The sequence below is a fragment of the Sorghum bicolor genome, chromosome 3, assembly GCF_000003195.3.
Source record: "Sorghum bicolor cultivar BTx623 chromosome 3, Sorghum_bicolor_NCBIv3, whole genome shotgun sequence".
NCBI lineage: Eukaryota > Viridiplantae > Streptophyta > Magnoliopsida > Poales > Poaceae > Sorghum > Sorghum bicolor.
This window is the reverse complement of record NC_012872.2, coordinates 7,068,710-7,091,894: the sequence shown is the minus strand read 5'-3', so window position 1 is coordinate 7,091,894 and position 23,185 is coordinate 7,068,710. Positions and strand designations below refer to the sequence as shown.

The 23,185-nt window shown below is 46.0% G+C and overlaps 4 protein-coding genes, 1 long non-coding RNA gene and 1 other non-coding gene across 11 annotated transcripts; 2 read left to right on the top strand and 4 right to left on the bottom strand.

Moving 5' to 3' along the window:
• On the bottom strand, positions 650-3,219 carry LOC8061351 (anti-sigma-I factor RsgI6). The gene is made up of 4 exons (XM_002455196.2): positions 3,035-3,219; positions 2,396-2,959; positions 1,206-2,134; positions 650-1,116 (listed from the first exon to the last, which is right to left on the bottom strand). The coding sequence occupies exons 1-4, from the start codon at positions 3,047-3,049 to the stop codon at positions 930-932; spliced, it is 1,695 nt and encodes a 564-aa protein (XP_002455241.1). The 5' UTR covers positions 3,050-3,219; the 3' UTR covers positions 650-929.
• TRNAM-CAU lies at positions 5,799-5,883 on the bottom strand. The gene is given in 2 exon segments: positions 5,799-5,834; positions 5,846-5,883. It is a non-coding gene; the product is annotated as a tRNA-Met (tRNA).
• Positions 8,996-10,014, bottom strand: LOC8061350 (probable calcium-binding protein CML16). The gene has a single exon (XM_002455195.2). It carries the CDS (start codon positions 9,841-9,843, stop codon positions 9,223-9,225), a length of 621 nt encoding a protein of 206 aa, XP_002455240.1. The 5' UTR covers positions 9,844-10,014; the 3' UTR covers positions 8,996-9,222.
• LOC8061349 (16.6 kDa heat shock protein) lies at positions 12,279-13,214 on the top strand. The gene has a single exon (XM_002457370.2). The coding sequence runs from the start codon at positions 12,458-12,460 to the stop codon at positions 12,908-12,910; it is 453 nt and encodes a 150-aa protein (XP_002457415.1). The 5' UTR covers positions 12,279-12,457; the 3' UTR covers positions 12,911-13,214.
• On the bottom strand, positions 13,916-19,242 carry LOC110434029. Of its 6 annotated transcripts, none has more exons than XR_002451480.1 (6): positions 18,662-19,241; positions 18,037-18,184; positions 16,939-17,938; positions 15,355-15,405; positions 14,743-15,084; positions 13,916-14,632 (listed from the first exon to the last, which is right to left on the bottom strand). It is a non-coding gene; the product is annotated as an uncharacterized LOC110434029 (long non-coding RNA). The 6 variants fall into 6 exon arrangements; XR_002451482.1 differs by having other exon boundaries at positions 16,939-17,043; positions 17,912-17,938; positions 18,037-19,235; XR_002451481.1 differs by having other exon boundaries at positions 14,732-15,084; positions 18,037-19,242.
• Positions 15,355-17,113, top strand: LOC8061348 (rust resistance kinase Lr10). The gene has a single exon (XM_002457369.2). The coding sequence runs from the start codon at positions 15,811-15,813 to the stop codon at positions 16,921-16,923; it is 1,113 nt and encodes a 370-aa protein (XP_002457414.2). The 5' UTR covers positions 15,355-15,810; the 3' UTR covers positions 16,924-17,113.

The window sequence follows — 23,185 nt, the reverse complement described above, 5'->3', positions numbered from 1 at the left end:
AGTTCCCTACTAATTCAACCCTTTTAGGGCATGTTCGTTTATCCCCAATTCAAATGGGTTGGAGGAGATCAAAGGGAATTGAGGGGGATTTTGATTATTGTAGGGTATCAAATTCCTTTCAATCCCATCCGATCCACATGGAATGGGATGAAACGAACATACCCGTGACAATCCTTTACAAGAATGACACGAGAAATTATTTATTGAAACATGTAGTTATAAAACTTTTTCAATCTAATATAGCTACAAAGTATGTATCCATGCATGAAAACAAAACACAGTTGAGCAGGCTAGAACTGATTAATGCTACTCTCTCCATTCTAAATTATAAGACATTCCAAAAAAAAACTTAGAGGGTCAAAACATCTTAAGTTTGACCAAAATTATAAAAAAATACAAAAATTTATAACATCAAATAGGTGTACTATGAAAATATAAGTAATAAAGAATCTAATGATACTTAGTTTGTATTATAAATATTGTTATCTTATCATATAAATTTGATTGAACTTAGGATACTTAAGATTCTTATAATGTCTTATAATTCGAATAGAGGGAGTATGTGGAAAAAAAACAGTCACTTTACGTATCGTACAAGAAAAGGATAGAATCATCTGCGTAGGATCCGTGATATAGAGAACACCAAATATGGTTTACTACAAAACGAGGAATAGCTCGTTCACTTTATTCACCAATCACCAATAATTCTTAAGGAGTACAATACCTTAAGTTTCTCTTACAATACCAATCATAGATAGATATGTAATTAAAATTGGAGTGCTTTCTGTTTGCGTTCCATTTCTTCTGCACTTCCCGTTCGATCAAATCAATGCCATATGTCGTAGTAGTACGTACGTATGTATATCAGTATAAGGCTACGACCTTTTTCAAGGCTGTATATAACTAGTAGGGAATGGTAGAAGTGTTCGTCAAAGGTTCATGTCCAGCACGAGAGGGGTGTCCCCTTTCTCGACGGAGAACGTCTTGTGCACCTTCCCCGTCGCCGTCGCGAGCTGCACGACGTATGTGCCGTGGTACCCCCTGAACTTGAAGTGGCCAGCGCTGTCGATATGCCCGCGCGCGTGCGATGTCCACTCCCTCCGGAGATCGACGAACCTGCAGGTAATTCAGATCGAGCACACGGTGGTCTGAGATCGATCGATCCTAAAGTTCAGCCAGCGGCGTTTAGGGCCTCATGAACTGACCTCTCGCCGGCGTCGTTGACGGTGCCGTCGGCGTTGATGAGGCAGGCGTCCTGGCGCCACATGTGGCCCTGCATCAAGCCCCAGAACATGACGCCCTCGACGGCCGGGTGCGCGTACGCCTCCCGGAGCACCACCTCGAGGTCCTCGGCGCGGAGGTCGACGTCGGACTCGCTGACGTCCAGCTCGGTGAGCCAGACGGGCAGGTCGGTGGTGGCGAGCTTGTCGAGCGCGTCGCAGATGACCTCCCCGACGGGGTTGGTGACGTGCCCCTGCAGCCCGATGCCGCCCACCGCCGCGCCCTTCTGCTGCAGCGCGGCGATCTGCGCGATGTACTTGTCGGGCGTCGCGTTGGGGTCGTTGCCGCCCTCGACGTTGTAGTCGTTGACGAAGAGCGTGGCGCCCGGGTCCAGCCGCGCCGTCTCCCGGAACATGAAGGCGTTGATGTCGTCGCCGAGGCGGTCCTGGTAGTAGCTCCCGTGCAGCATCTCGTTGTTGACGTCGTAGTGCGGGAACCTGCCGGCGTAGCGGGTGAGCAGGCTCGTCAGCCGCTCCTGCACCGCCGCCGTGAGCCCGTCGGCGTCGAGGCTCTTGACCCACTGCTGCACCGTGTTCTCGACGGCCCAGAAGATGCAGTGCCCGCGCACGGGCTTGCCGTACCGGTCGCAGAAGTCGAGCAGCGCGTCGGAGTCGGCGTAGTTGAGCTGCCCCTGCTGCGCCTCCGTGTGGTACCACTTGAGCTCGTTCTCGAACACCGCCCAGTCGAAGTGCTTGGTGAAGAAGTCCACGAACGCCGGGTTCTGGATCACGTTGGTGTTGATGCAGGTCCCGAACGGGAAGCTGCTGTCCATCTGCATCACGCGGATGGACGCGCCGGAGATGCCCGACGCCGCCGCGCTGCCGAAGTTGAGCACCACGTCCCGCTTGCGCACCTGCAGGTTGTTGCACAGCCCAACAGGTTTCACTTGTTATATTTGCAGCAAGTTCACCGTCCAATCCAAGAAATCCTTCTCGATCAATGTGCAGCACCATCAGCATAAATTCAGTGCGTGCACCTTGGGAATTCTGATCTGCTGACTACTGCCGCGAGACCGAGCGAGTGTCGTTCTCGCGGCGAGCGAGCCATGCCTATCCAGCTCACCAACCAGGCGTAAACGTAAAAGTCCGATCCTATGAACAGTGACTACCCTCACCTTGTCAGTCTTCTTCCTGAGTTTCCTGAACCGTGCCTTGCGGTCGGTGGCGAAGACCTGGAGATCCATGACCTTGACGTCGACGCCAGGGGGCGCGCCCTGGACGTACACCTCGGCGGCGCAGGGGCTCTTCTTGAGCCGGAACGCGCCCTTGATCTCCGTCCACTTGCCGGGCTCCGCGCACACGGCGCCTCCCTCGACGACGCACCCGTCGTCGTCGTCCAGGCGGAGGTTGACGCGCACCGCGTGGCTGTCCCCCGCGGTGGCGCCGTCCCCGCCGAGGGCGATCCAGCCGGCGACGCGGTACGTGACGCGGGGCTTGATGAGCGCGGCGGCCGCGATCGGCCGGCGCAGGCCGTCCGCCTCGTCGGCGCGGCCCGACGCCAGGATGTACCGCCCGCTCGGCCTGTATCCGTCCGCCACGTCGTTGATCGTCTCCGTCGGGACCTTGGCCGGCTCCTCCTCGACCACGGACAGCGCCGTGCACGTCCCCACCGGCGACCAGCCGGACAGCCCGTCCTCCAGCGCGCTGTTCTCGATCAGGTTCACGTCGAACAATACCCCCTGATGGACAGCAGAGTGAGGCGACATGTACTTTGCTGCTACCGATCGACGAGCATTGTACGCCTACGTACGTACCTGGGTGCAGGCCATTGTTGGAAGCCGGGCGGTGGACGATGAGACTTAGGCGGCGGAGCAGGTGATCGCCGGGAGTTTGGTTGGCTGGAGAAACTTGCTTGCTGTGGATTTGCTTGCGGTGTGGTGAGGGAGAGGGATCGCGGCGGGCACACCTTATATAAAGAGGCGATTGGTCGTTGGTCGAAATCACCACGAGAATTGTTGTAAAGTGCACCAGCGAACGAACGCCGCGCCATAACGTCGTGCGAACTCGAAGCAACCACCAACAGACGGAGAATGTGTGTCTTTTTTTCTCTCTGTGTGTGTGGTCTGTGCTTCTGCTTTGGAGTGACAGTAAAGAATGCGCAAGCAAGCTAGATCCGGCGGCCATGTCTGTCCGGCTCGGAGCTAGTGCGTCATGAACGCATCAGGGTGCTGACATGTGGAGCCTGGGCGGCGGCGTGGCCGGCATGTCAGCGGCGGAAGCAGACGACGGCGGCCGGAGTGCTTGTGTGTGTGTGTGTGTGTGGCTCTTCTGATTAGCTGCTGCTGCTCGTTGTAGTAAGCATTAATATTTTTTTAATGTCCGAGTGGAGTAAGCACCATTCCAACACTCCAAGGGTCCCTCGTGCTTTTCTTGGCTTTGGGAAGAGCCAAATAAAAGCGATTGGTTGGGCTATAAGCTTGTTTTTGTCGCTGTTTTAGTGCTATATCTAGTACTGTAGCACGACTTGGAATCGATCGCCAAGAAACACACTCAATACCTTTTTCTGTTTTTCAATCTTAAACTGCTAACTTCACCACCACATATATGTACTAGTATATCTGTTTGGGGATTTACTAGATTCGGACATTTGGTCAGCAAAGCCTGAAATAGCAATCATTTTTCATATCCCCACACTAGAGCCTTGTTTAGATCCAAAAAGTTTTTGGATTTTAACACTGTAGCATTTTCGTTTTTATTTGACAAACATTATCCAATCATGAAGTAACTAGGCTTAAAAGATTTGTCTTACGATTTACAGACAAACTGTGCAATTAGTTTTTATTTTCATCTATATTTAATGCTCTATACATGTGCCGTAAGATTCGATTTGACAAACAAGGTGAAGTTTATGATGGTTTCGAGGATGCATTGATCTTCAGGTTTGTCAGCACTCTTAGGCAGTCAGGCTCAGCGTACAAACCATACACATATCATGCAATGTGTAGCCTCAGTTTAATTCCCAAAGGAACAATGTAGCAGCAGCCATACGTTTTGAGCACCAACGTTGGACTTGCTGGCGGCGAAGACGATGGATCGTCAGACTGCGACGTACAAAGCTTCACCGCCCCACTGCACCGGCACGACGACGGGGACGAAAATGGATCGAGGCCTAGGCGTAGGGGAGTCGGAATACAAAGCTTCAAGGCACGAGCATCGGCTAAAAAGTAGCACCGAGGTCGATCGGTCGGTTACATATACCTTGTTGTTTAAAACGTACTCCTATATGTGTGATCTCTAGGAGAACCACAGGATCAGCACCAGCAATGTAAATTGTAATGGTGTGTGGACATGGATCGTTCTCGAATCTTGGCAGCAGCTTCATCTCGATCTCGATCGATCTTTCCCGGTCGGCGATGTCACTTTCAGTACGCAGCAGTGCCGCGCTAGCTGCGCATGCATGGACTCAGCTCACAATGCTTCACGGCCCAAGCAAGCAATGCAAAGTGGTTGCTGTTTCTTAATATAGATAGATATAGGAAAACGAAGACGAACGATCAAGCCAGAATGCCTGATTCAGCGTGCATGCAGAGTGTGTGTCCGTGTATCTCGGAGCTGGGAAATGAGATCGGCCACGAGGCCCACGTCACGTCTGTTCAGTGTGCAACGTGGTGCACTCACAACGGGAAAAGGCGACGATATATCCGGCTCCGATCCCTTGAATTGCCGTGTATGGCTCTCATAACATTTTGTTTTTTTTTTGGAAGGCCCTGACAATCTTAACAATGTTTGGAAAAAACAAACACATGCAGAGTATTTATAGAGGGAAAAAAAAGACACATTTAGAGTAGTAGTAGTAGTATATTGGTGTACTTCTTCTTTGATGTGAAAATTTTAAAACGCGTTGAATGATGTGATGAAGAAAATGGAGGTGGAACAAGTCTGGGTGAGGCCTGAGTGGTACTGCAGGATAGGGCTGGGAAATCGGTTTGAGATGCAAACTTGAAAACGATTTTCACAGACTGATTTTTTCCCTTTTTCTTGCAAATCTAGTTGAACCTTCAAGTTGATTAGATAGTGAAACAAAATAAGAGTGTTGAATATATACACAGTTTCATATAAATTATTGGAATTTACTTTGCGAATATTTAGTTAGGTTTTGGAAAATGTTTGGTCACGCTTCCCAGAGTGTTGAATATATACACAAGGATTTGAGGAAGACGAAGAGAGAAGAAACGAACATGGGCTGACCTTCCGTTGTAATGGGCCGAGTTTTATCCTTCTGCCCCACATGGGCTTTATTCTAGTTGTCTGGCAGCGTAAGAGCAGGTGAAGGCACAGTGACAGTGGAGGCTGCAGCGGCGACTGGCGATGTGCTTCCCGATTGGAAGTGGCTGCGGCTGTAGTGAAATCGCGTACGCTGGATCAAGAATCAACGCACAGTTTGCCTGCATGGGCGGAGGGAAAAAAAATTAAAAAATTGGGCCGAAGCTCAGAAGTGCTCGAATCATCTGGTAAGATGACATGTCGTGACGACCCATGTGTCACAGAGCGTTTCATCATAGTTGGGGCCAAATTATTTGGGGTGAGAGAGGCTCGAACTCTCGACCTCAGGATCACTCAACAGGTATGAGACCTACGCGCTAGCCAACTGCGCCACCACCCCGTTGTGGTAATAGTGCAGATGAAAGCGTACAAAACATGCTCACAAGGCAGACAGACAGTAGCCGGTGGGTACTTTGAACTCTCGCCTACTCTACCTGCTAGCCAAATTTGCCAGCGCTCCACACAAGTTGCAGAGCGATGCCAAATGCCGTTGAGCAACTCCGGCAGTAGCCCTAAAAATTAAGTCTACTTTTTTGCTTCAACTCCAACAGTAGCATCCAAATTTGGACCCCCAAACCTATTCCAGAGAGAATGACAGAAAGGACCCACTCGTCAGTGTCTTTTTCTTCTTCCTCTTTCTTCTTTCTTTGGACATGGACACAATTAGAGCATCAAGCCAGTTACCGTAGGATGTCATGCACATGCAAGGGTAGAGAGAGAGGGAGCATGCGCTGGGGCTAGGACACGCGATGGAGGATGGGGCTGCCCTGTTGGGCCAACAGGAATGGGGTTTGGGGGAGAAATATGGGTGCCCAGCCAAATATGGGGTCTGGAGTAGGGGCTCTGCTGGAGTAATATTTTTCGTATGGACACCCATATTTAGCTATTGGGGCTTAAGTAGGGGCTCTGCTGGAGTTACACTCCTCTTAGAGCATCTCCAGCCACAGACCCTAAATCAGCCCCCTATATTTCTATTTGAGAGGAGGCCTACAAAATTTGAGAGGTCAAATCAAAGCCGAACTCCAGCCGAGCCGTATTCGGGGTGCTGTCTCTGTTCTGCTTCCCACGACTCTGGCCTGCCTTCCTCTCCCTCTCCTCTCGCCCAAGAACACGCCGCCCGATCCATGCCGGCGGCTGCCCAAGGTGTCCTCGTCTCCCCTCCCCTTCCCTCCTCCACTCCTGGACGCCGCCCTCCCGCCCCGCCGCCGGCTGATTTCTTCTCTCCTTCAGGTACGTACAGAAACGGCCCCGCCGCCGGTGTTCCGCCACGCGCTCAAGCCCTCGCGGCGCGTTTCCATCGTGGAACTCGATGCGCGGGAGGCCGAGCTGCTCTACTGCTGGCACTTCGCCAACGTCGAGTTCTTCCCCGCCGACATCGACGCCGTCCTGTCCAACGACCTGTCGCTAGGCATGTTCATGGCCCTACCGTCGGGGGCGCAGTGGGAGAGCGTGGAGGCGTTCCTGGCGTCGCCGCCGCCGTCGTGGGCCGTGCTCAGCGTGTGGAACTGCATGGACGCGTTCCGCTTCGAGGTGCGCGGTGCGCCGCGCCTGATGCGCACCGCGACGGGCGCCACCCGGCTCGTGGACCGCGCCGCGCCGTGGCTCGGGATCCCCTCCACCCCGTCGCGCCGTTCGGGCTCTACTTCCTCTACGGCCTGGGCGGCGCGGGGCCCAACACCCCCAGGCTCGCCCGCGCGCTGTGCCGGGAGGCGCACAACATGGCGCGGGACGGCGGGTGCGGCGTCATGGCCACCGAGGTGGGCGCCTGCGAGCCCGTCCGCGCCGGGGTGCCGCACTGGGCGTGCCTCGGCGGCGAGGACCTCGGCGCCGGGGGTCCGCGGAGGAGGGAGCCCGCGAGGCCGTGAGCCCGCCGGCGGGGCGGCGCGTGCAGACGGGATCACGGGAGAGAGAGAGAGGGGGATAGGGGGCTGCTGGATGTGGGGACTTGATATTATAATTTGAGAGGGCTTGGAAAATGGAGACTCAAATAAGAGGTGGGTTGGGGTTGATTTTTTTGGATCAGGTATCTAGATTTGGAATAGGGGCTTGTTTTGGAGGTGTTGCTGAAGTTGCTCTTAGGTACTCCACCCCGGAATTTGCTTCCTCCGCTCTATGCTCTCTGACTTTTCTCTTTTTCTCTCTTTCGCCTATTATATATACAAAAAAAAATTCTGACGTAGTGATATAAAAATGAGCTGACTCATAATTGCTTGTGACGCGTGCATGGTCGTGCAAGCGGGATCCATATCTAGTGGCGCTTGTCAGCAGAGGAGGGCAAGCCCAGCTGGTTGCCGATGGCCGGTGCGTTTGCGCTTGACTTTGCTCACCTCATTCTGCCGGCACCATCGAATTGGACTTTCATCAATACCCACAGTCTGCATATCTTTCTCTGATTATGATCGTGGGAATGAAGCCGGTTGCTCTGAAAATAGCCAGTTGACGGTCTGACCCAATAAGAAGAGCAAGCGAAACTTGCAGAAACTGAGATCTTTGAAGATTAGAGCTTACCTGAACAACCGAAAATCTTTGATATGACCATTAATTAGCCGGTCGCCTGGAACCTGATTCGGAAGGGTCTGGCGCCTGGCTGATTTTGAAGGGCGTTGCCGTGGAAATCTTGAAACCAGCAGCTGATCACAGACTGCCACTGAATGTGATGATGCTTCAGTGCAGTCATAGCTCTAGACTTTAATTAGTGGTGCACTGCTGCTTTGCAAAGTTCAGCTACGTATACTCTATACTGCTTGGACTTTAGGGGTAGGTCGTTTTACATCTGGATTAGATTGATCGTCGTGCGCCTAACCCTATTTCTTGGACGGGGTATAGTATAGCAGATACAGAAAGCTGATACAGACGTGTCGACACCAGTGCCGTGAAGATTTTTTTGCGATCGCAGGACCAATCCCACCAGCTTTCCCTGCGACTGCGATGCAAGCGAAGTGGGTGTGTGGGGATGGAACCGATCGAAATGGTTGCAGTTGCAGGGCAGCAACGCGCTATCGCCTATCGGAATGCCAACGCATCTACTCCTATCCAATCTCCTACAGAGTCTACGGATATTGCTGTCACATCAGAATTTGTCGACCTCTCAATAATCGCCACGCCGGTCAAAATCAAAGGCATGCACACTAAAATCTGAACACAGGGAAATCACCAGGAAAGGAAAGGAAAACGTTCAGAGAAACTGTGTCTGAACTCTGAAGAGAGCAGCTCCAGATTTTCTCGAGCCTGATTGCGAAGAGACTGACTAAAAATATTATTCACTAATTTATTATAAAAAAAAATATTATTAAAAACTGATAAATCCAGTCTCAAGCAGGATTACGTGCTTCCGTGCTAATCCTGACCAGAACCCTCAAATCGCAGCAAAGTCGCACACATGTGATCCGGGAATGGCTTGGAGAAGTCAAACCAAACGGGGTCTGGCCGTCTGGATCAGCAAATCAAATCAGTACATGCATCTAGTACGCCACAGTATAATACTATAGATGAAATGGGTAATAATACATTATATATAACTACTCCTACGTCTACATGACAGTCATGGAGAATTTTTATTCCCAAGTACAGTAGTTTTACACTTTTACTGCAGGAGTATTTCCTCCAGCCTAGGTGAAAATAATGCCAGAGGCAGAGACACACTCCAGTCCTTCTCCCTGAAGACCTGAACACACTGCCGTTACTCCTTCTTGGCCTTGTCCGGCCCGGCGGCTCCGGCGTCGGCGCCGGCGCCGGCTTGGGGCTGCTGGGGGCACATCATCTTCTTGAACTCCTCAAACCCAACACACCCATCGCCGTCGGTGTCGACGCTGGCGATCATCCGCTGGCACTCCTCGGCGCTGCACCCTTCACCGATGCGGCCCAGCACCTTGCCCAGCTCGGCCGCCGTGATGCGGCCGTCGCCGTCGACGTCGTACACGTCGAACGCGGCGCGTAGCTCGGCGTCGAGCTCGTCCCCCCCGCTGCCGCCGTTGTCCCCGCCGCGGCCGCCGCCGGCGCGGGCGCGCGCGTGGAACGCCTTGAACTCGCCCAGGTCCACGAAGCCGTCGCGGTCCGTGTCCAGCTCGTCCATCATGGCGGCCACCTCGCGGCGCCCGTGCGAGGAGCTGGACGGCGGGGAGATGGCGCGCGACACCGCGGCCAGCTCCGAGGGGGAGATCCGGCCGTCGCCGTCCGCGTCGATGCGGGCGAACACCCTCTGCATCTCCGCGTCGTCCGCGGCCGAGGACACCACCGCCGCCGGGCGCCTCGCCTGCTGGTGCTGGGCTTGCTTGTTCTCGCTGGCGCTGGTGGTCGACATGGCGGTGGAACGGAGCTTGGTCGTCGTCGACCGAGTGGAGGTACGGTGGTGATGTGAAGGGCTCTTTTGCTGCCTGTGTGGTTCTGCGGCAGTGAGCCGGCTGAAAAGGTGGGTGCTGTGTGATGTGAGCTCGGCGGTTGGTTGTAATGGTGAGTGGTCTCGCCGTCGCCGGAGGTATTAATAGGGCGCTGGTGCAGGCACACTGGCGACCACGCGCTATTGACACGCAGCGGCAGGGCACCGACATTTTCTTGCTTTGCTGGGGGGGAAAATGACAGCGGGCCGTGCGGAGTCGTATACGTGGGATGGGAGAGAGGCTGCGAGACGGGTGCCTTTGGTCGGCGAATCTGCCAGGCTTCGCGCTGCGGCTGAGCCACGTGGGAGGCCCTCGCCCCTCGGAGAGGCCGCGCGGCCGGTGCGGATCTCGGTGCAAGTTTTCCTTTGCTGCGGCCGGCAGTTTCCTAGAAGCTCCAAAGCAGAAGCGCGTTGAGGAGGCAACCTGAATCACCACACACACGTCTGCACCTTAGGACAATTTTAAGGCGAGTCTATCTGTACCAATACCAATGTCGTCATGCGCCCGCAAGGCACGTGGCCCATCGGCCACAACACAATCCAAAATCATGTACTCTCTCTATATTGAGTACATACGGAGAGACCATTTTATCTCTGACGTAAAAAGTATGTACAGTTTTGTTTGTTTATTATATATTTGGAGTAATATTTAGCAAATAAATTTATATATAATAGTATGACATATTTGGCGTAAAAAAAATGCAGAGTTTTGTTTGTATATTATGTGAGAATTTATTTGCTAAATATTACTCCAAATATACAACAGACAAACAAAACTCTATAGTTTTTTTATGCTAGAAGCAAAACAGTCTTTTTATTGTTTGATTAACATCGTTAACTTCTGAAAACGGACAAAAGTCATAGAAGTAATAAAAGTTTGTTTCAGAATCATAGAGGTAAGTTTAAAAATAAAAAGACCATAAGAAGAGCTATTTTTTCCAGGGCTATACAGGTAAATCCGTTAATGAAGTTAGTATAAGACTTTGTAACAATTTTGGACTTCTGAACTTATGCCTCTTCCTTGAATATATGGAAAGTTATTCATTTGTCTGATAAGCCATGACAAAAAGTACTATTGTCTGATTTATTGTGAGAGGAAAACACTACTAAATGACTGACAGAGCTGATAAGCTTAAGCGAACAGGCTGTAGATCTTCTGTCTCTTCAACCTTGAATAGTTCACACCAAAAACAAAAAAAACCAATATTTTCTGTCACATCGAATCTTGTGGCACATGCATGAAGCATTAAATATAGACGAAAACAAAAAATAATTACACAATTTACCTGTAAATCATGAGATGAATCTTTTGAGTCTAGTTAGTCCATAATTAGATAATACTCCCTCCGTCCCCAAATACTGCTATTTCTAGCAGATTTCAGACAGATTAGTGTAGCAAACAAAAGACCATTCTACCCTCAATTAATTTGGGTTCCACCATTTAATCATGCACGTTAAGACATGGTTCTCTGGTTCCAACGAGCTGCATTTAATGTCAACTAAACAAACTCAAACAATTATCATGCGCCAAAGTACTACTCGCTAGAAGAAATTAAATGGGTTGGTGGACCATGGAAGTTTCAAGGAGAAATTAAATAGGCTGGTGGACTGAGTATGCTAGTAGAAATAGCAGTATTTGTGGACAAAATTTTCTCCTAGAAATAGCAGTATTTATGGACGGAGGGAGTAATTACCAAATAAAGACGATAGTGCTCCAGTACCTAAAACAAAAAAAAATCGAAATTAAACAAGGCCTTCCTTGAATCGTGCAGGCCCACGGACAGGGACAGCACAACCAATCCCGCCTAGCCTAGTGTTTTGTGTAGGCCTTTGACTGAGATCGTGGGCCTGCACGATTCTGTGTCAGACCCATTCGAGTCCTTGCTGGATCCAAGCCATGCCGTTGGGCTATCCGTTCGGCCATATAAACACAATGCAGTGTCATCTAGAAGGAATGGACTGGAATTCCCATCTAGAATCCAGAGCCACGCCGAGACTCATGAGTCATGATCCATGTAAACCCGGCAAGTTGGGCACGGCGGCCCATCTTCACGATTCGGCCTGTTATCTTATCTCACAGTTTGGGTATGCCGGCCCATCTCTTTGCACCTCGACCCATTACACCTTTTCAGCCCACCAGTGCAGTACCCGCGCGGCCGCGCCAGCCCCCATCCATGGCCCACGCAGCACCAACCCACTCCTCATCCAGTCTAGAAAACTCGTGCTAATCCGCGCTCGGTTTTTTAGCAGAAAAGAAAAAGAAAAAGAAAAAGAAAAAGGCTTCGCGACTCGTCCGACTGGCGCTAGAACAAGCAGGAGACCTCAGTCCTGGACCCTTCACGACGCTGTCCAAGTGTCCAACAGATCGTCGATTTGCTCCTATAAAATGCAGCGGCAATCGAGCAATCAATCACTCTCCAAGTTCGACACAAGCAGCAATCCAATCCAAGCAGCTAGCTAGCTATACATACATCTCCTAGAAACAAAGCAGCACCGATCGAGTTCAGGGATCTGATCTGATCGCAAGAAGCAAGCAACAATGTCGCTGGTGCGCAGCAGCAACGTGTTCGACCCGCTGTCGCTGGACTTCTGGACGTCCGCCGACCCGCTCGGCGTCGTCCGGCCGCTGGCGGAGCAGTGCCCCGTGCTCACCAACGTGCGCGTGGACTGGAAGGAGACCCCCGAGGCGCACGTGTTCAGGGCCGACCTCCCCGGCGTCAACAAGGAGGCCGCCAGGGTGGAGGTGGAGGACGGCAACGTGCTCGTCATCAGCGGCGAGCGCAACAGGGAGGAGCTTGCCGGCAAGGGCGGCGAGGGCGCGTGGCGCCTCGTCGAGCGCAGCAGCGGCAAGTTTCAGAGGAGGTTCCGCCTGCCGCGCGGCGCCAAGCTTGACCAGGTGCGCGCGTCCATGGACAACGGCGTGCTCACGGTCACCGTGCCCAAGGAGGACGTCAAGAAGCCGCAGGTCAGGGCCGTCGAGATCTCTGGTTGATCCATTGCGTGCTTTCATGGACGCGATCACAAATTCACAGTGATGGACGAGAAGGGCCAAGCTCCTGTCGTGCCTGAATAAAACTGTCTTGAGTCTGCATCTGTCCATCTCCATCGTTTGTGTATCTAAGTGTTGTGTTTTGGTGTCAAGTGCTTCTGCTTAGTGTCTGGTGTCTATATCATATATATGGACTATGTGATGTGTGCTTCCAGACTTCTACTAGTCTACTACAGCTAAAAAAAATCCGATCTAAAATCGAGAAAAGACTGGTGGTTCGCCGAAATAAACGATTGTGTTTTGCCAACTTGGAGGTTCAGACGATCAGCTTGTGATGAGCCTACTGCTACTCCGAGAATCTACCATGTGTTGACTGGATTGCTTATAGTACCAGTGAAGTGAGGCAGTGATTTGATGGTCGTTTATTTGTACTATTCAGCCCTCGTCAACGGCAACGACTTTGAATTTATAGAAAATAGTCACATTCCTCCTGTATGTGTGTGGTGATCCGTAGTTCGAAGTCTATGGCGAGTCTTCGTCCCTGGCCGCTGCCGCTATAGCGTTGCCGCCTAAAGGTTTACCACGAGTCTGATTTCCAACCTCTAATAACTTGCACAATAGTTTGATTTTCAATCTTGAACTATGAAGCCGCCCTCTAATCATTGAAACCAGAAATTTAATCCTCTAGATGAACTTTGTTTTTGAACAATAATTAAAATCTGGCTTAATGTATACAAATCATAACTAATTCATTTTAATCAGGTAAATATGAAACTAGTACCCAATTTTTTTCTAAAAAGTGTTATTATCTATTGGCGAATCTATTTAGAATTGTTTAAAATTTATTTATTTTGTTTCTATTGTTTTACAATTCGTATTGAAATACTAAGAACATGAACAAACAAGATTCAAATAACTCCAAATAGAGCACCAACATATAGATAACATTTTTTAGGAAAAAAATGGTATTGGTTTACATTTTTCTCATATGAGATAAATTACTTATGATTTTAACTTTTAAGAGATTAAGGAAACCCTCTCAGTACAAACAAGAGTGTGCACAACACAACCATGTGAGCTCCGGTTAAGGCCCGTACATTCCACATATCATATTTTTCCAATGTCACAAGAACATCGAATGCAACCAAAACGGCCAATAAAGCCGAAGCCTACAATTCTACAACTCCAACACCTCGACTAGCTAGGTGCTCAACCTCTGGCTTACCCCCGGCAAACAACTCTTTAAAGAGCATGACACTGCCTGTTAGAGATGCCAGAGCCACTGGTTATTAGTCAAGTAATTACCGTGTACTGTGGTCGATAACTCGGCCCTCGTCAACGGCAATGACTGAATTTAGAGAAAACAGGTGCTGTCGTGATTCGCTAGGCTAGTGACCGTGTGTGGTGATCCATAGTTCGAAGACTATCACAGGTCTTCGACTCTTGTCCCCTGGCAGCCTGGCCTCTGCACTTGTGCTAGCGTCGCCTGAACCTGAAGGGCATCGGCATCTGCTTTTTGCTGGACATTGCAGGTGCAATTGCAAAGCCTGTTGCTAGTTTGTGACCAGCAATGAGTCCCTCACAGGTCTCCTCGGTCTCTCTGGCCATCTTCCTCTTAATCCTCCCAGCCTTCTCCACCAGTTCATGCCTCACGAAACTCCCATGTGACAGTACCATAGAGATCAGGCCTCCTTTCTTCGTTGGTACTCCCGGTCTCGATCCAGCCTGTAGGGAATCGATAAACGTTAGCTGTGGCAACTTAGGTCCAGAGCTGGGCCTCCTTACGCCCAGCAAGCTACTACTCAAGGAAATTTCTTACAATACCAGTACCATACAAGTTCAGGATGTGGAGCTCAGCGTCCTCACGAATTTGTCCTGCAGTCTCATGTTCAGCTTCACACCGCCTGTCTCCGACTTTGTGGGCAGCTATTCAGACTTGGAGAAGTGGTTCTCATTGATTAGCTGTGGCGACAGCAACCTGACACTTTTCCGGAGCATGTTTGGGGATGACAAGGCCGTTCACCAAATCACAGAGCCAGATGCTTCATGCCATGCATCTCCGCGGTTCGAATGGATGCTAAGCTTCAGTGTCGATGTTGGGCGAATCCCCCAGGTCAATTTCTCAGCGCCATCTGCAAGCATGAGGAAGTATCTTTCGGATTGCAATTCGCCTTCCCCTGGAGGTAACATATAATTAGTTCATTTTCTTACTTGTGAGTGAACGTGCTATGTTTTCTTTCTATAATGCCGGGATTAGTCCCCATGTTATATTAGGCAGCGGTAGAATAAGTACCATTATTTGTTACACCACGCGTAACATGAAAACTTTAATGTGAGTCAAACCAGTTCTCATCTTAAAAAGGGAAGTTTCTATTATACCACAGGTTACACTTGTGCAAAAATCCTTATCTCCATGTCATGCAAAAAGTAGGATGAACTGTGCTTACTGGTTGCTGCCTAGGGAAATTCTCCATCATCATTTAGCTTTTTACCTGCCACTGAAGTACTGAAGCTTGTCAATTTTTCCTATACAGTCTTAAGAAATGATAATATCAAGCAATTCCAACAGTAAATTTCCATAAATTTTCTTAGTGATTCAATCAACCCATGTGTTGTCTGCAGATGGAGGTCACAGTAAGAAGTATGGCACCAGGTTGCTCATGGCAGGTAAGAACTTCACTCATAGCAGCAGCAAAAGAATTTGGTACACAGAAGACCAAAGTAATGTAGTGTTCACAAAGAACAAATCCAAAAAATCGACAATGAAGCATCACTCTATGTTGTGCGATTCAGCACAGTGATTGATATGAACAATGTTTGATGTATTACTACTCTAAGTAATATTTGATGTTTCCTCATTTTCGTTTACTTACATTACAGCATTCATATCTGCGACTTCTGGGATGCTTTTAGCATGCACTTTTGCTGTGCTGAAGCCACTTTGGAAAAAATCATTCCTCTTTCAGAGAAAGAACCATGAAGCCGAAGCAAATATTGAGTTAATATTATCTAGATATGGGATAAGACCCAAAAGATACAGGTACAGTGAGTTGAAAAGAATAACAAGGTCTTTCAGTGAAAATCTAGGGGAAGGAGGATATGGCATGGTTTTCAAAGGTGAGCTTAGTGATGGATGCTTGGTTGCTGTCAAACTACTTCACAACTCAAGAAGTGATGGAGAAGAATTTGTCAATGAGGTTGTAAGCATCATGAACACCTCTCATGTTAACATAGTTTGTCTACTTGGATTTTGTTTGGAAGGATCAAAACGAGGTCTCGTGTATGAGTACATGCCCAATGGATCATTGGAACGATACATCTATTCTGAAAATCCAAAATCAGCTCTAGGATGGGAAAAATTATATGGAATAGCAATTGGCGTTGCACGAGGGTTAGATTATTTGCACCGAGGGTGCAATAGGCGCATCATCCATTTTGATGTCAAACCTCACAATATCCTTTTAGATGAGAACTATTGTCCGAAAATTGCTGATTTTGGCCTTGCCAAACTCTGTAACATCAAGGAGAGTATCGTTTCAATGGCTGGCGCACGAGGAACCATTGGCTTCATTGCTCCAGAAGTATTCTCTAGAAGCTTTGGTGTTGTATCAACCAAGTCAGACATCTATAGCTTTGGAATGGTGCTTTTGGAGATGGTTGGGGGGAGAAGGAATGTGCAAGTAAATGCTAATAATTCTAGCCAAGTCTATTTCCCAGAATGGCTTCATGATCACTTATCTAATGGTGGTACACTTGAAACCTTTGAAGTGACAAGCACAACTGAGGAGGTCGCAACAAAGATGGCTTTGATTGGTTTGTGGTGCATACAAATGATGCCAGAATCTCGCCCCTCTATCACAAAGGTCATAGATATGCTAGAGAGGAGTGTTACTGAAATAGAAATACCACCAATGCAATTCTTTTCTTGCACCTCAGAACCATCAATCCATTCAATCAATACAACTTCTGCAGAAGATACTCAGAATTTAAGTTTTCTTTCTCATGTTAACAAATGAAAGAAAAGTGCTTACTCTCCTTGTTAGTACAGCTGTTGTACCACCACTGTGTAGATAACAAATGAGAGAATGTATGTTTGGTTGTGTGGCCGTGTGAACCCAGGCTGCATTACTACTCTTCTGTAGAAAGTCCAGGTATCAGAAGGCAGAGTCCTTCGAGAAAATAAGAAACCGAGCCCTACTTGGTTCACACATGCATCAAGCCGACACTCTGTTCAGGTCTACCAAGATATTTGAAAATTACTGATAACTTGCACAAGTAAATTTCATGATAAGGATTACCTATTACCTTGACATAGCTAAATTAACCACGTTGATTTATATCTATGCTATCCTCCAATGTTATGACCCCAGTGTACCCTTAAGAATTAAATCACTGATTGATAAACAAATTTTTCTCGAACAACACATGAAGCTGTGTGTCATTTCATTAAGAATAAAAGTTATATAAAGGAGGAGAGGGGGGGGGGGGGCATTAAACCCCCCAAGTACATACAACCCCAACCAAAAAGAGCGACAAACAATTTCACTAAGGAATAAAAACTTTTTGCAATATTGTCTACATGTCTATTTTCTGAAGATTTATTGTCTATTAGTATTCATTTAAAACATAAATAAGAAATAATAATGATAAGTATGCCACGCAATATGATAAAAATGAATCTATAAGAAACGAAGATAGCATCAGTTACCAGCGAAGAGAGTATACAAATGAAAAAAAGACAGTATTGGCTTTGAGTAGAAATTAATTTGCATCTGAAACTGATTAGCATGGTAAATGGCTCATGAGTTATGATAAATGTGTCATTACAAAACTATATGAAATTTAGAAGGAAAAAACCTATTTTCACAATGCATCTGCTAGTTAGCTTCAATTTTAAACAACTTCTGGAGATCAGGCTCTGACTCTTAAGGAGATACACTGAGCTTAAATTCGTATTAAGGAAAAGAAACACCCAGATTTTCATGTGTTCAAGGAGATCATTACCTTGATTTTCGTGCAGATCAAATCTATCTGCATTGAAAGAATCAGATAATAGATGGAGGTCAAAGTCCAGAAAGCAGGGTCACAATTTAATGCAGATACTGAGATATATACATGTGTGATATTACCAGACTACTCGATGCCTTAATTAGCTTCAGATAATAATAAGCCAACATCTTGCAATGGCAACCCCACTCACATGTGAAAACACCCAGGACAAAAACACTGCAGTGCATGTAACACAGATAGAGATATTTTGTTGCATAGCCTGTTGATCTGTTATGTGTCAATGACAATGAAGAGTGACTCAAATATCAAAGATAATCATTTGGAAGTGCAAGTAGCTTTCAAGTATCAATATGAAATAGAAGCACCTCTAGATGATAAATGCTGAAAATAAAAGTGCATATGCTAAACTGCCTGATCTTCTATCCACTGAATATGTACCTAGCAATATATCATCGTAACGAGAATTGTATTGTATTCAATATTCTGAGAACTTCGAACAATTCCCTGTTTAATGTTTTATCAGAAAGGAATAGCAATGGGCCAATGGCCAAGGTTATGATTATATTCGTAATGCAAGGTCCCAACTTATAGGACACTGCTGGGGAAGATATTTGCTCCACTACCAATAGCAGTCAACTAATAAACTCAAATATTTTTAACTGTGCATGGCTCCTGGATCTATAACCAAACATCCATGTTGACCAATAGGTTCATAAACTGGCATACAGATGAACTTTGGCCTACCTCAGCATGAAAATTGACAAACCACTTACTTTACCAATTTGGACCATATTGGCTTGGCAAACAGCAAGCAACCAAAAAATGTAGAAACCATGGAGAACAAAGCCAGAAGATAGCTCCAATGACCCACAGAATAGCAGTCAGCAACCAAAATTTCCAGTTGCAGAGTCAATCCGGCTGCATTCTCATGTCTAGTGTTTGGTTCAAGCCGCGGATGGCTCAGGATGCGCAACAGTGTGTGATTTCCTCGGTCCAGGTGTTTGAGTGGATGTCAAATCTGAACCCCAACAGCGCGCTCGCGGCCTGGCGCACCCTCTTCAGCGCCACAAGGTCGAACACCTCGCGGGCAGCAGGTGACACCTCAGTCCAGAGCTCCAGAAGCTTGGCCTTCAATGGATCCCGCAGCCCGCAGGCTCTGAACAGCAAAAATGCGTGGCCGATAAGCCGGGGCGTCACGACGCGGAGGCACGGCTTTGCGGTGCTCACTGCTCTGCCGGAAGCGCCATGGTGCCGACTGCCGACGCGGCAAGAGGAGCGGTAGGCTGAAAGAAGCGCCACGTTACTGCTGCCAGTGCCAGAGCAGCCAGGCACGGTGGACGTGCAAGTGCAACAACCGAACAAGGGGCCGTGAGCCCGTGACCAGCAAGGCCCAAAGCCTGCGCACGCAGCTGCGGCCTGGCTCACAACAATGGGCCTCTCCAAATGCCGACATGTACACGCACACGCTACAAAAGAAGTTTAGATGCTAAAAGTCAAACATGAACCATTTTGCTTAGATCTAACATCATATCTCTTATACTTTGAAATTATACTTTTAAAAACATATTGTTCGTTTATGTCTCTGTGATTCTGTCAGTAATCCTTGGATTACCTGCGACTGTGAGTCTTTGTATCTTTATTCCGCCCTTTCTTTAGCTTTTCCTCTTATGAAAAAGGGTAAAAGATCCGATCGTAAAAAAAAAAAAAATCACCATATAGATCTACTCACGGGAAATCTAACAAAATTAGATTTTTCTTTATTTTCTATTTTTTCATAATTTATTATGATTTTCAAAGATTCAACCAAAATAATTAAAAAAGACAAACCATTGTCACCGTAGTAAACCTAATCTTCATTATAGTAAAACCGTCTGTAAATTTGTTTAGAGAAAATTTATATAGTTTAAAAAATTAAGAGAGATGGTTTATCTGATTTTATTGTTAAGAGGAAAAAAGTGGACTTTTGTTAAAGTTGGAGAAGAAAAAATAGACTTTTTTTTTCCCTAAAATCAACACCTGCGAGCAAGGGTCGGCACTCGTCACGGACGGAAGATTCACGACGGTTGGGTGTTGCACGGTGCAAGTGGAACAGGCTTCGAAACAGACGCGTGTGGGCCCGGGCAAGGCGATGGCCGAGCCCGTGACCAGCAACCAAACCAATCCCGCTACGCAGCTGCGGCCTGTCTCACAACAAGGCCCAACTGCTCTAAAGACAGGGATTCTTCCAAATAATAATATTTTGGTAAAAATAATGAAATACTAGTCAAAATATTAATTGTAAATCTACTATCCTATCAGCTTTGTTTCAATATGTGCTCTCTAGTATTCAATACACCACAAAGAACCTAGGGATCTAAAAAAATAAGAGTAAAATAATATACTTTTTTAAAAATAAATGTTAAAAATCAAGCACGATCCATTTTGCTTAGATCTAAAATTATAGCTCTTATAGATTTAATGTTACTTTTTTCTAGAATGCTACATTTGAGTTTTTTGTTAAGTTGTTTGGTCCTAAAATAGCTTCCAAAAATCTAGAAAACACCATCTAAATCCATGGTTTCAAATTTGTCATGTAATTATACAATATATGTGAAATCCAAAGTGTCTAAGCACATGCTCCAAATCAGATGACATATACTAAATCAAATGACATAGTTCCATAACAAAGCATGTACGCTAGAAACTTAAAAGTACTAATTGCTAAACTATGGATTTTAGATGTTTTTTTAAATTTTTGTTAGAAGCCATTTTAGGCCAAACAACTTAACCGAAACTCAAATATATATAGTATTCCAAGAATAATTTTAGTAAAGAACACAAAAGCTATGATGTCAATTGTAAGCAAAATGGATCATGCTTGATATATTTACAAATTATTGGAGTGAGAACAAATTTAAGTTGTACTGGTGGATTAAAAAATGAACTTAAGACCAATGATGATAAGGAAAAATTGAGAAAAGTATTTCATTTATTATATCCACATCCAAAAACTAACTATGAATACGTCTCTTTCTATTAATTTTCCTATTCCAACAATTTTTAACAGATACTTAATCATTCCCAGCAAATCCTAGATATCCATTAATACAATACAGCTTTTCTACAATACTATGCCAATGCTAAATTCCATATCTATTACATAACTATCTTTATAATACTATAAAATGAATAAGTTCTATTAAATTAATTTACTTTTACATACAAAATTATACAAAATAGCAAGCAATATCCCTTTTCCTAACTAACGCTATATATCCATATAATAGCTGTGTTTTCTAGCAATCTCACCAAGCAATACTAACTTCATTGCTAAAAAACGAAGAAGATTACTTGTGGCAGTTAAAAATATATTTGTTTATCTGCAACCAAGAAGGTGATACGTGACATGGCTCCTTCGTGCTAATTCGCAGGGTGCCAAAGGACTAATTGACTTTTAGAAAGCCGATATGTCTATTGGCCACGAAAAGATTGGCTTACGTGATACATCTTATCGCTAGTCAAAAAGATGATAAAAATATAGAAAAAAGTCTACATAACCCCCTAAACTATTAAGGGTAGACTACTTCACCCCCCGAACTATAAAACTGGATATTCTACCCCTGAATTTTCAAAACCGGTCAAATAACCCCCTAGAGTGGTTGTGGAAGGTGGTTTTGTCTTTTGTCTTTTTTATTTATTTCCGCTAAATCTTTGAAAATTCATAACAAATTATAGAAAAATCATAAAATGAAAATTTCAATTTTGTTGGACTTCTAATGAGTATATCTACACAGTGAATATATAATATGATATACTTTAGTATAAAGTTTTTGTTGTAGCTTTAAATCTATGTTTTTCTGTAATTAAATCGAATAATTCATATATGCAGTTCCTATGATCCAATTGTGGTGAAATTTTTATGGTGAGCTCATTATTGTATGCTTGAACTATGGTAAAGTTTCGTACCTAGTGGATCACACATAACTTAGTTATCAATTTATTTAGCTTTATTCTTGTTAAATCTATGCTTTATCTATAACTAAGTTATACGTGATCCAATAAGTATGAAATTTTTACCATAGTTCAAGAATATAATAATGAGCCCACCATAAAAAATTTACCACAATTGGACCACAGGAACTACATATATGAATTATTCAAATTAATTACAAAAAAACATAGATTTAAAGGTACAGCAAAAACTTTGTACTAAAGTATACCATATTATATATTCACTGTGTAGATCAACTCATCAGGAGTCCAACAAAATTAAAATTTTCATTTTATGGTTTTTTATGATTTTTTATGATTTTCAAAGATTCTGCGAAAATAAATAAAAAAGAAAAAGAAAAAACCACCCTCCAAAACCACTCGAGGGGGTTATTTGACCGGTTTTGAAAGTTCAGGGGGTAGAATATCCGGTTTAATAGTTCGGAGGTTAAATAGTCCACCCTAGATAATTTGGAGGGTTACGTAACTTTTATCGGGAATTCAGAAGCCGATTAGTGCCCTAGTACAGGTCTGATTGCGCTATACTATAGGCACCAATATTATTAGAAGCCGATTAGTGCCCTAGTACAGGTCCAATATTATTAGGCACCAATATTATCGGCAATTAGCATCACGAAATTGACTGACATCTGACATGTTAACGTGGTTTCCAAGAGATAGACTTGCAGCTCAGATTTGGAAAAAGGACACACACAAAACCCCCCTAACTTCACGTGGACCAGAGTAGTACACCCAGGTACTGTCAAAAATTGAATCGTGAACGATACCGTCGATCTTCCAGGCTACTGACCACCGTGCATGGTTTTCTTCAACCACGAAAAGATTAATATATCAAATAATAATGACCCAAACACCACACATACTTGACTCCCTATATTGACAAACGACAAGTGACGGCTCCATGTTGGTAAAACAGCCCATTCAACGGCTCCATGTGTGGGAATTTAAAAATGATTTATATAGGGTGTAGTTGACAATAGAAATGGGTTTTTTTTTTGCAGCTTTATCATGAAGAGAATCTACCGATGCCGTCAAAGAACACCTAGAGGCTCATTGCGTCGTGCCAACCTAACCCTTGTCTTGCCCCTCAAATCACCAGTCCATCCAAAGCTGCTTCAAACCATTTTATCTAGTATATCATTGCTTCACCACTAAGATAACACGTTTAATTAGTAGCACTGAATTTTTATCCAAAAAAAAAAGAAGAGCAAATAGCATCACGAAATTGACTGACTTTATGACATGTTAACGTGGTTTCCAAGAGATAGACTTGCAGCT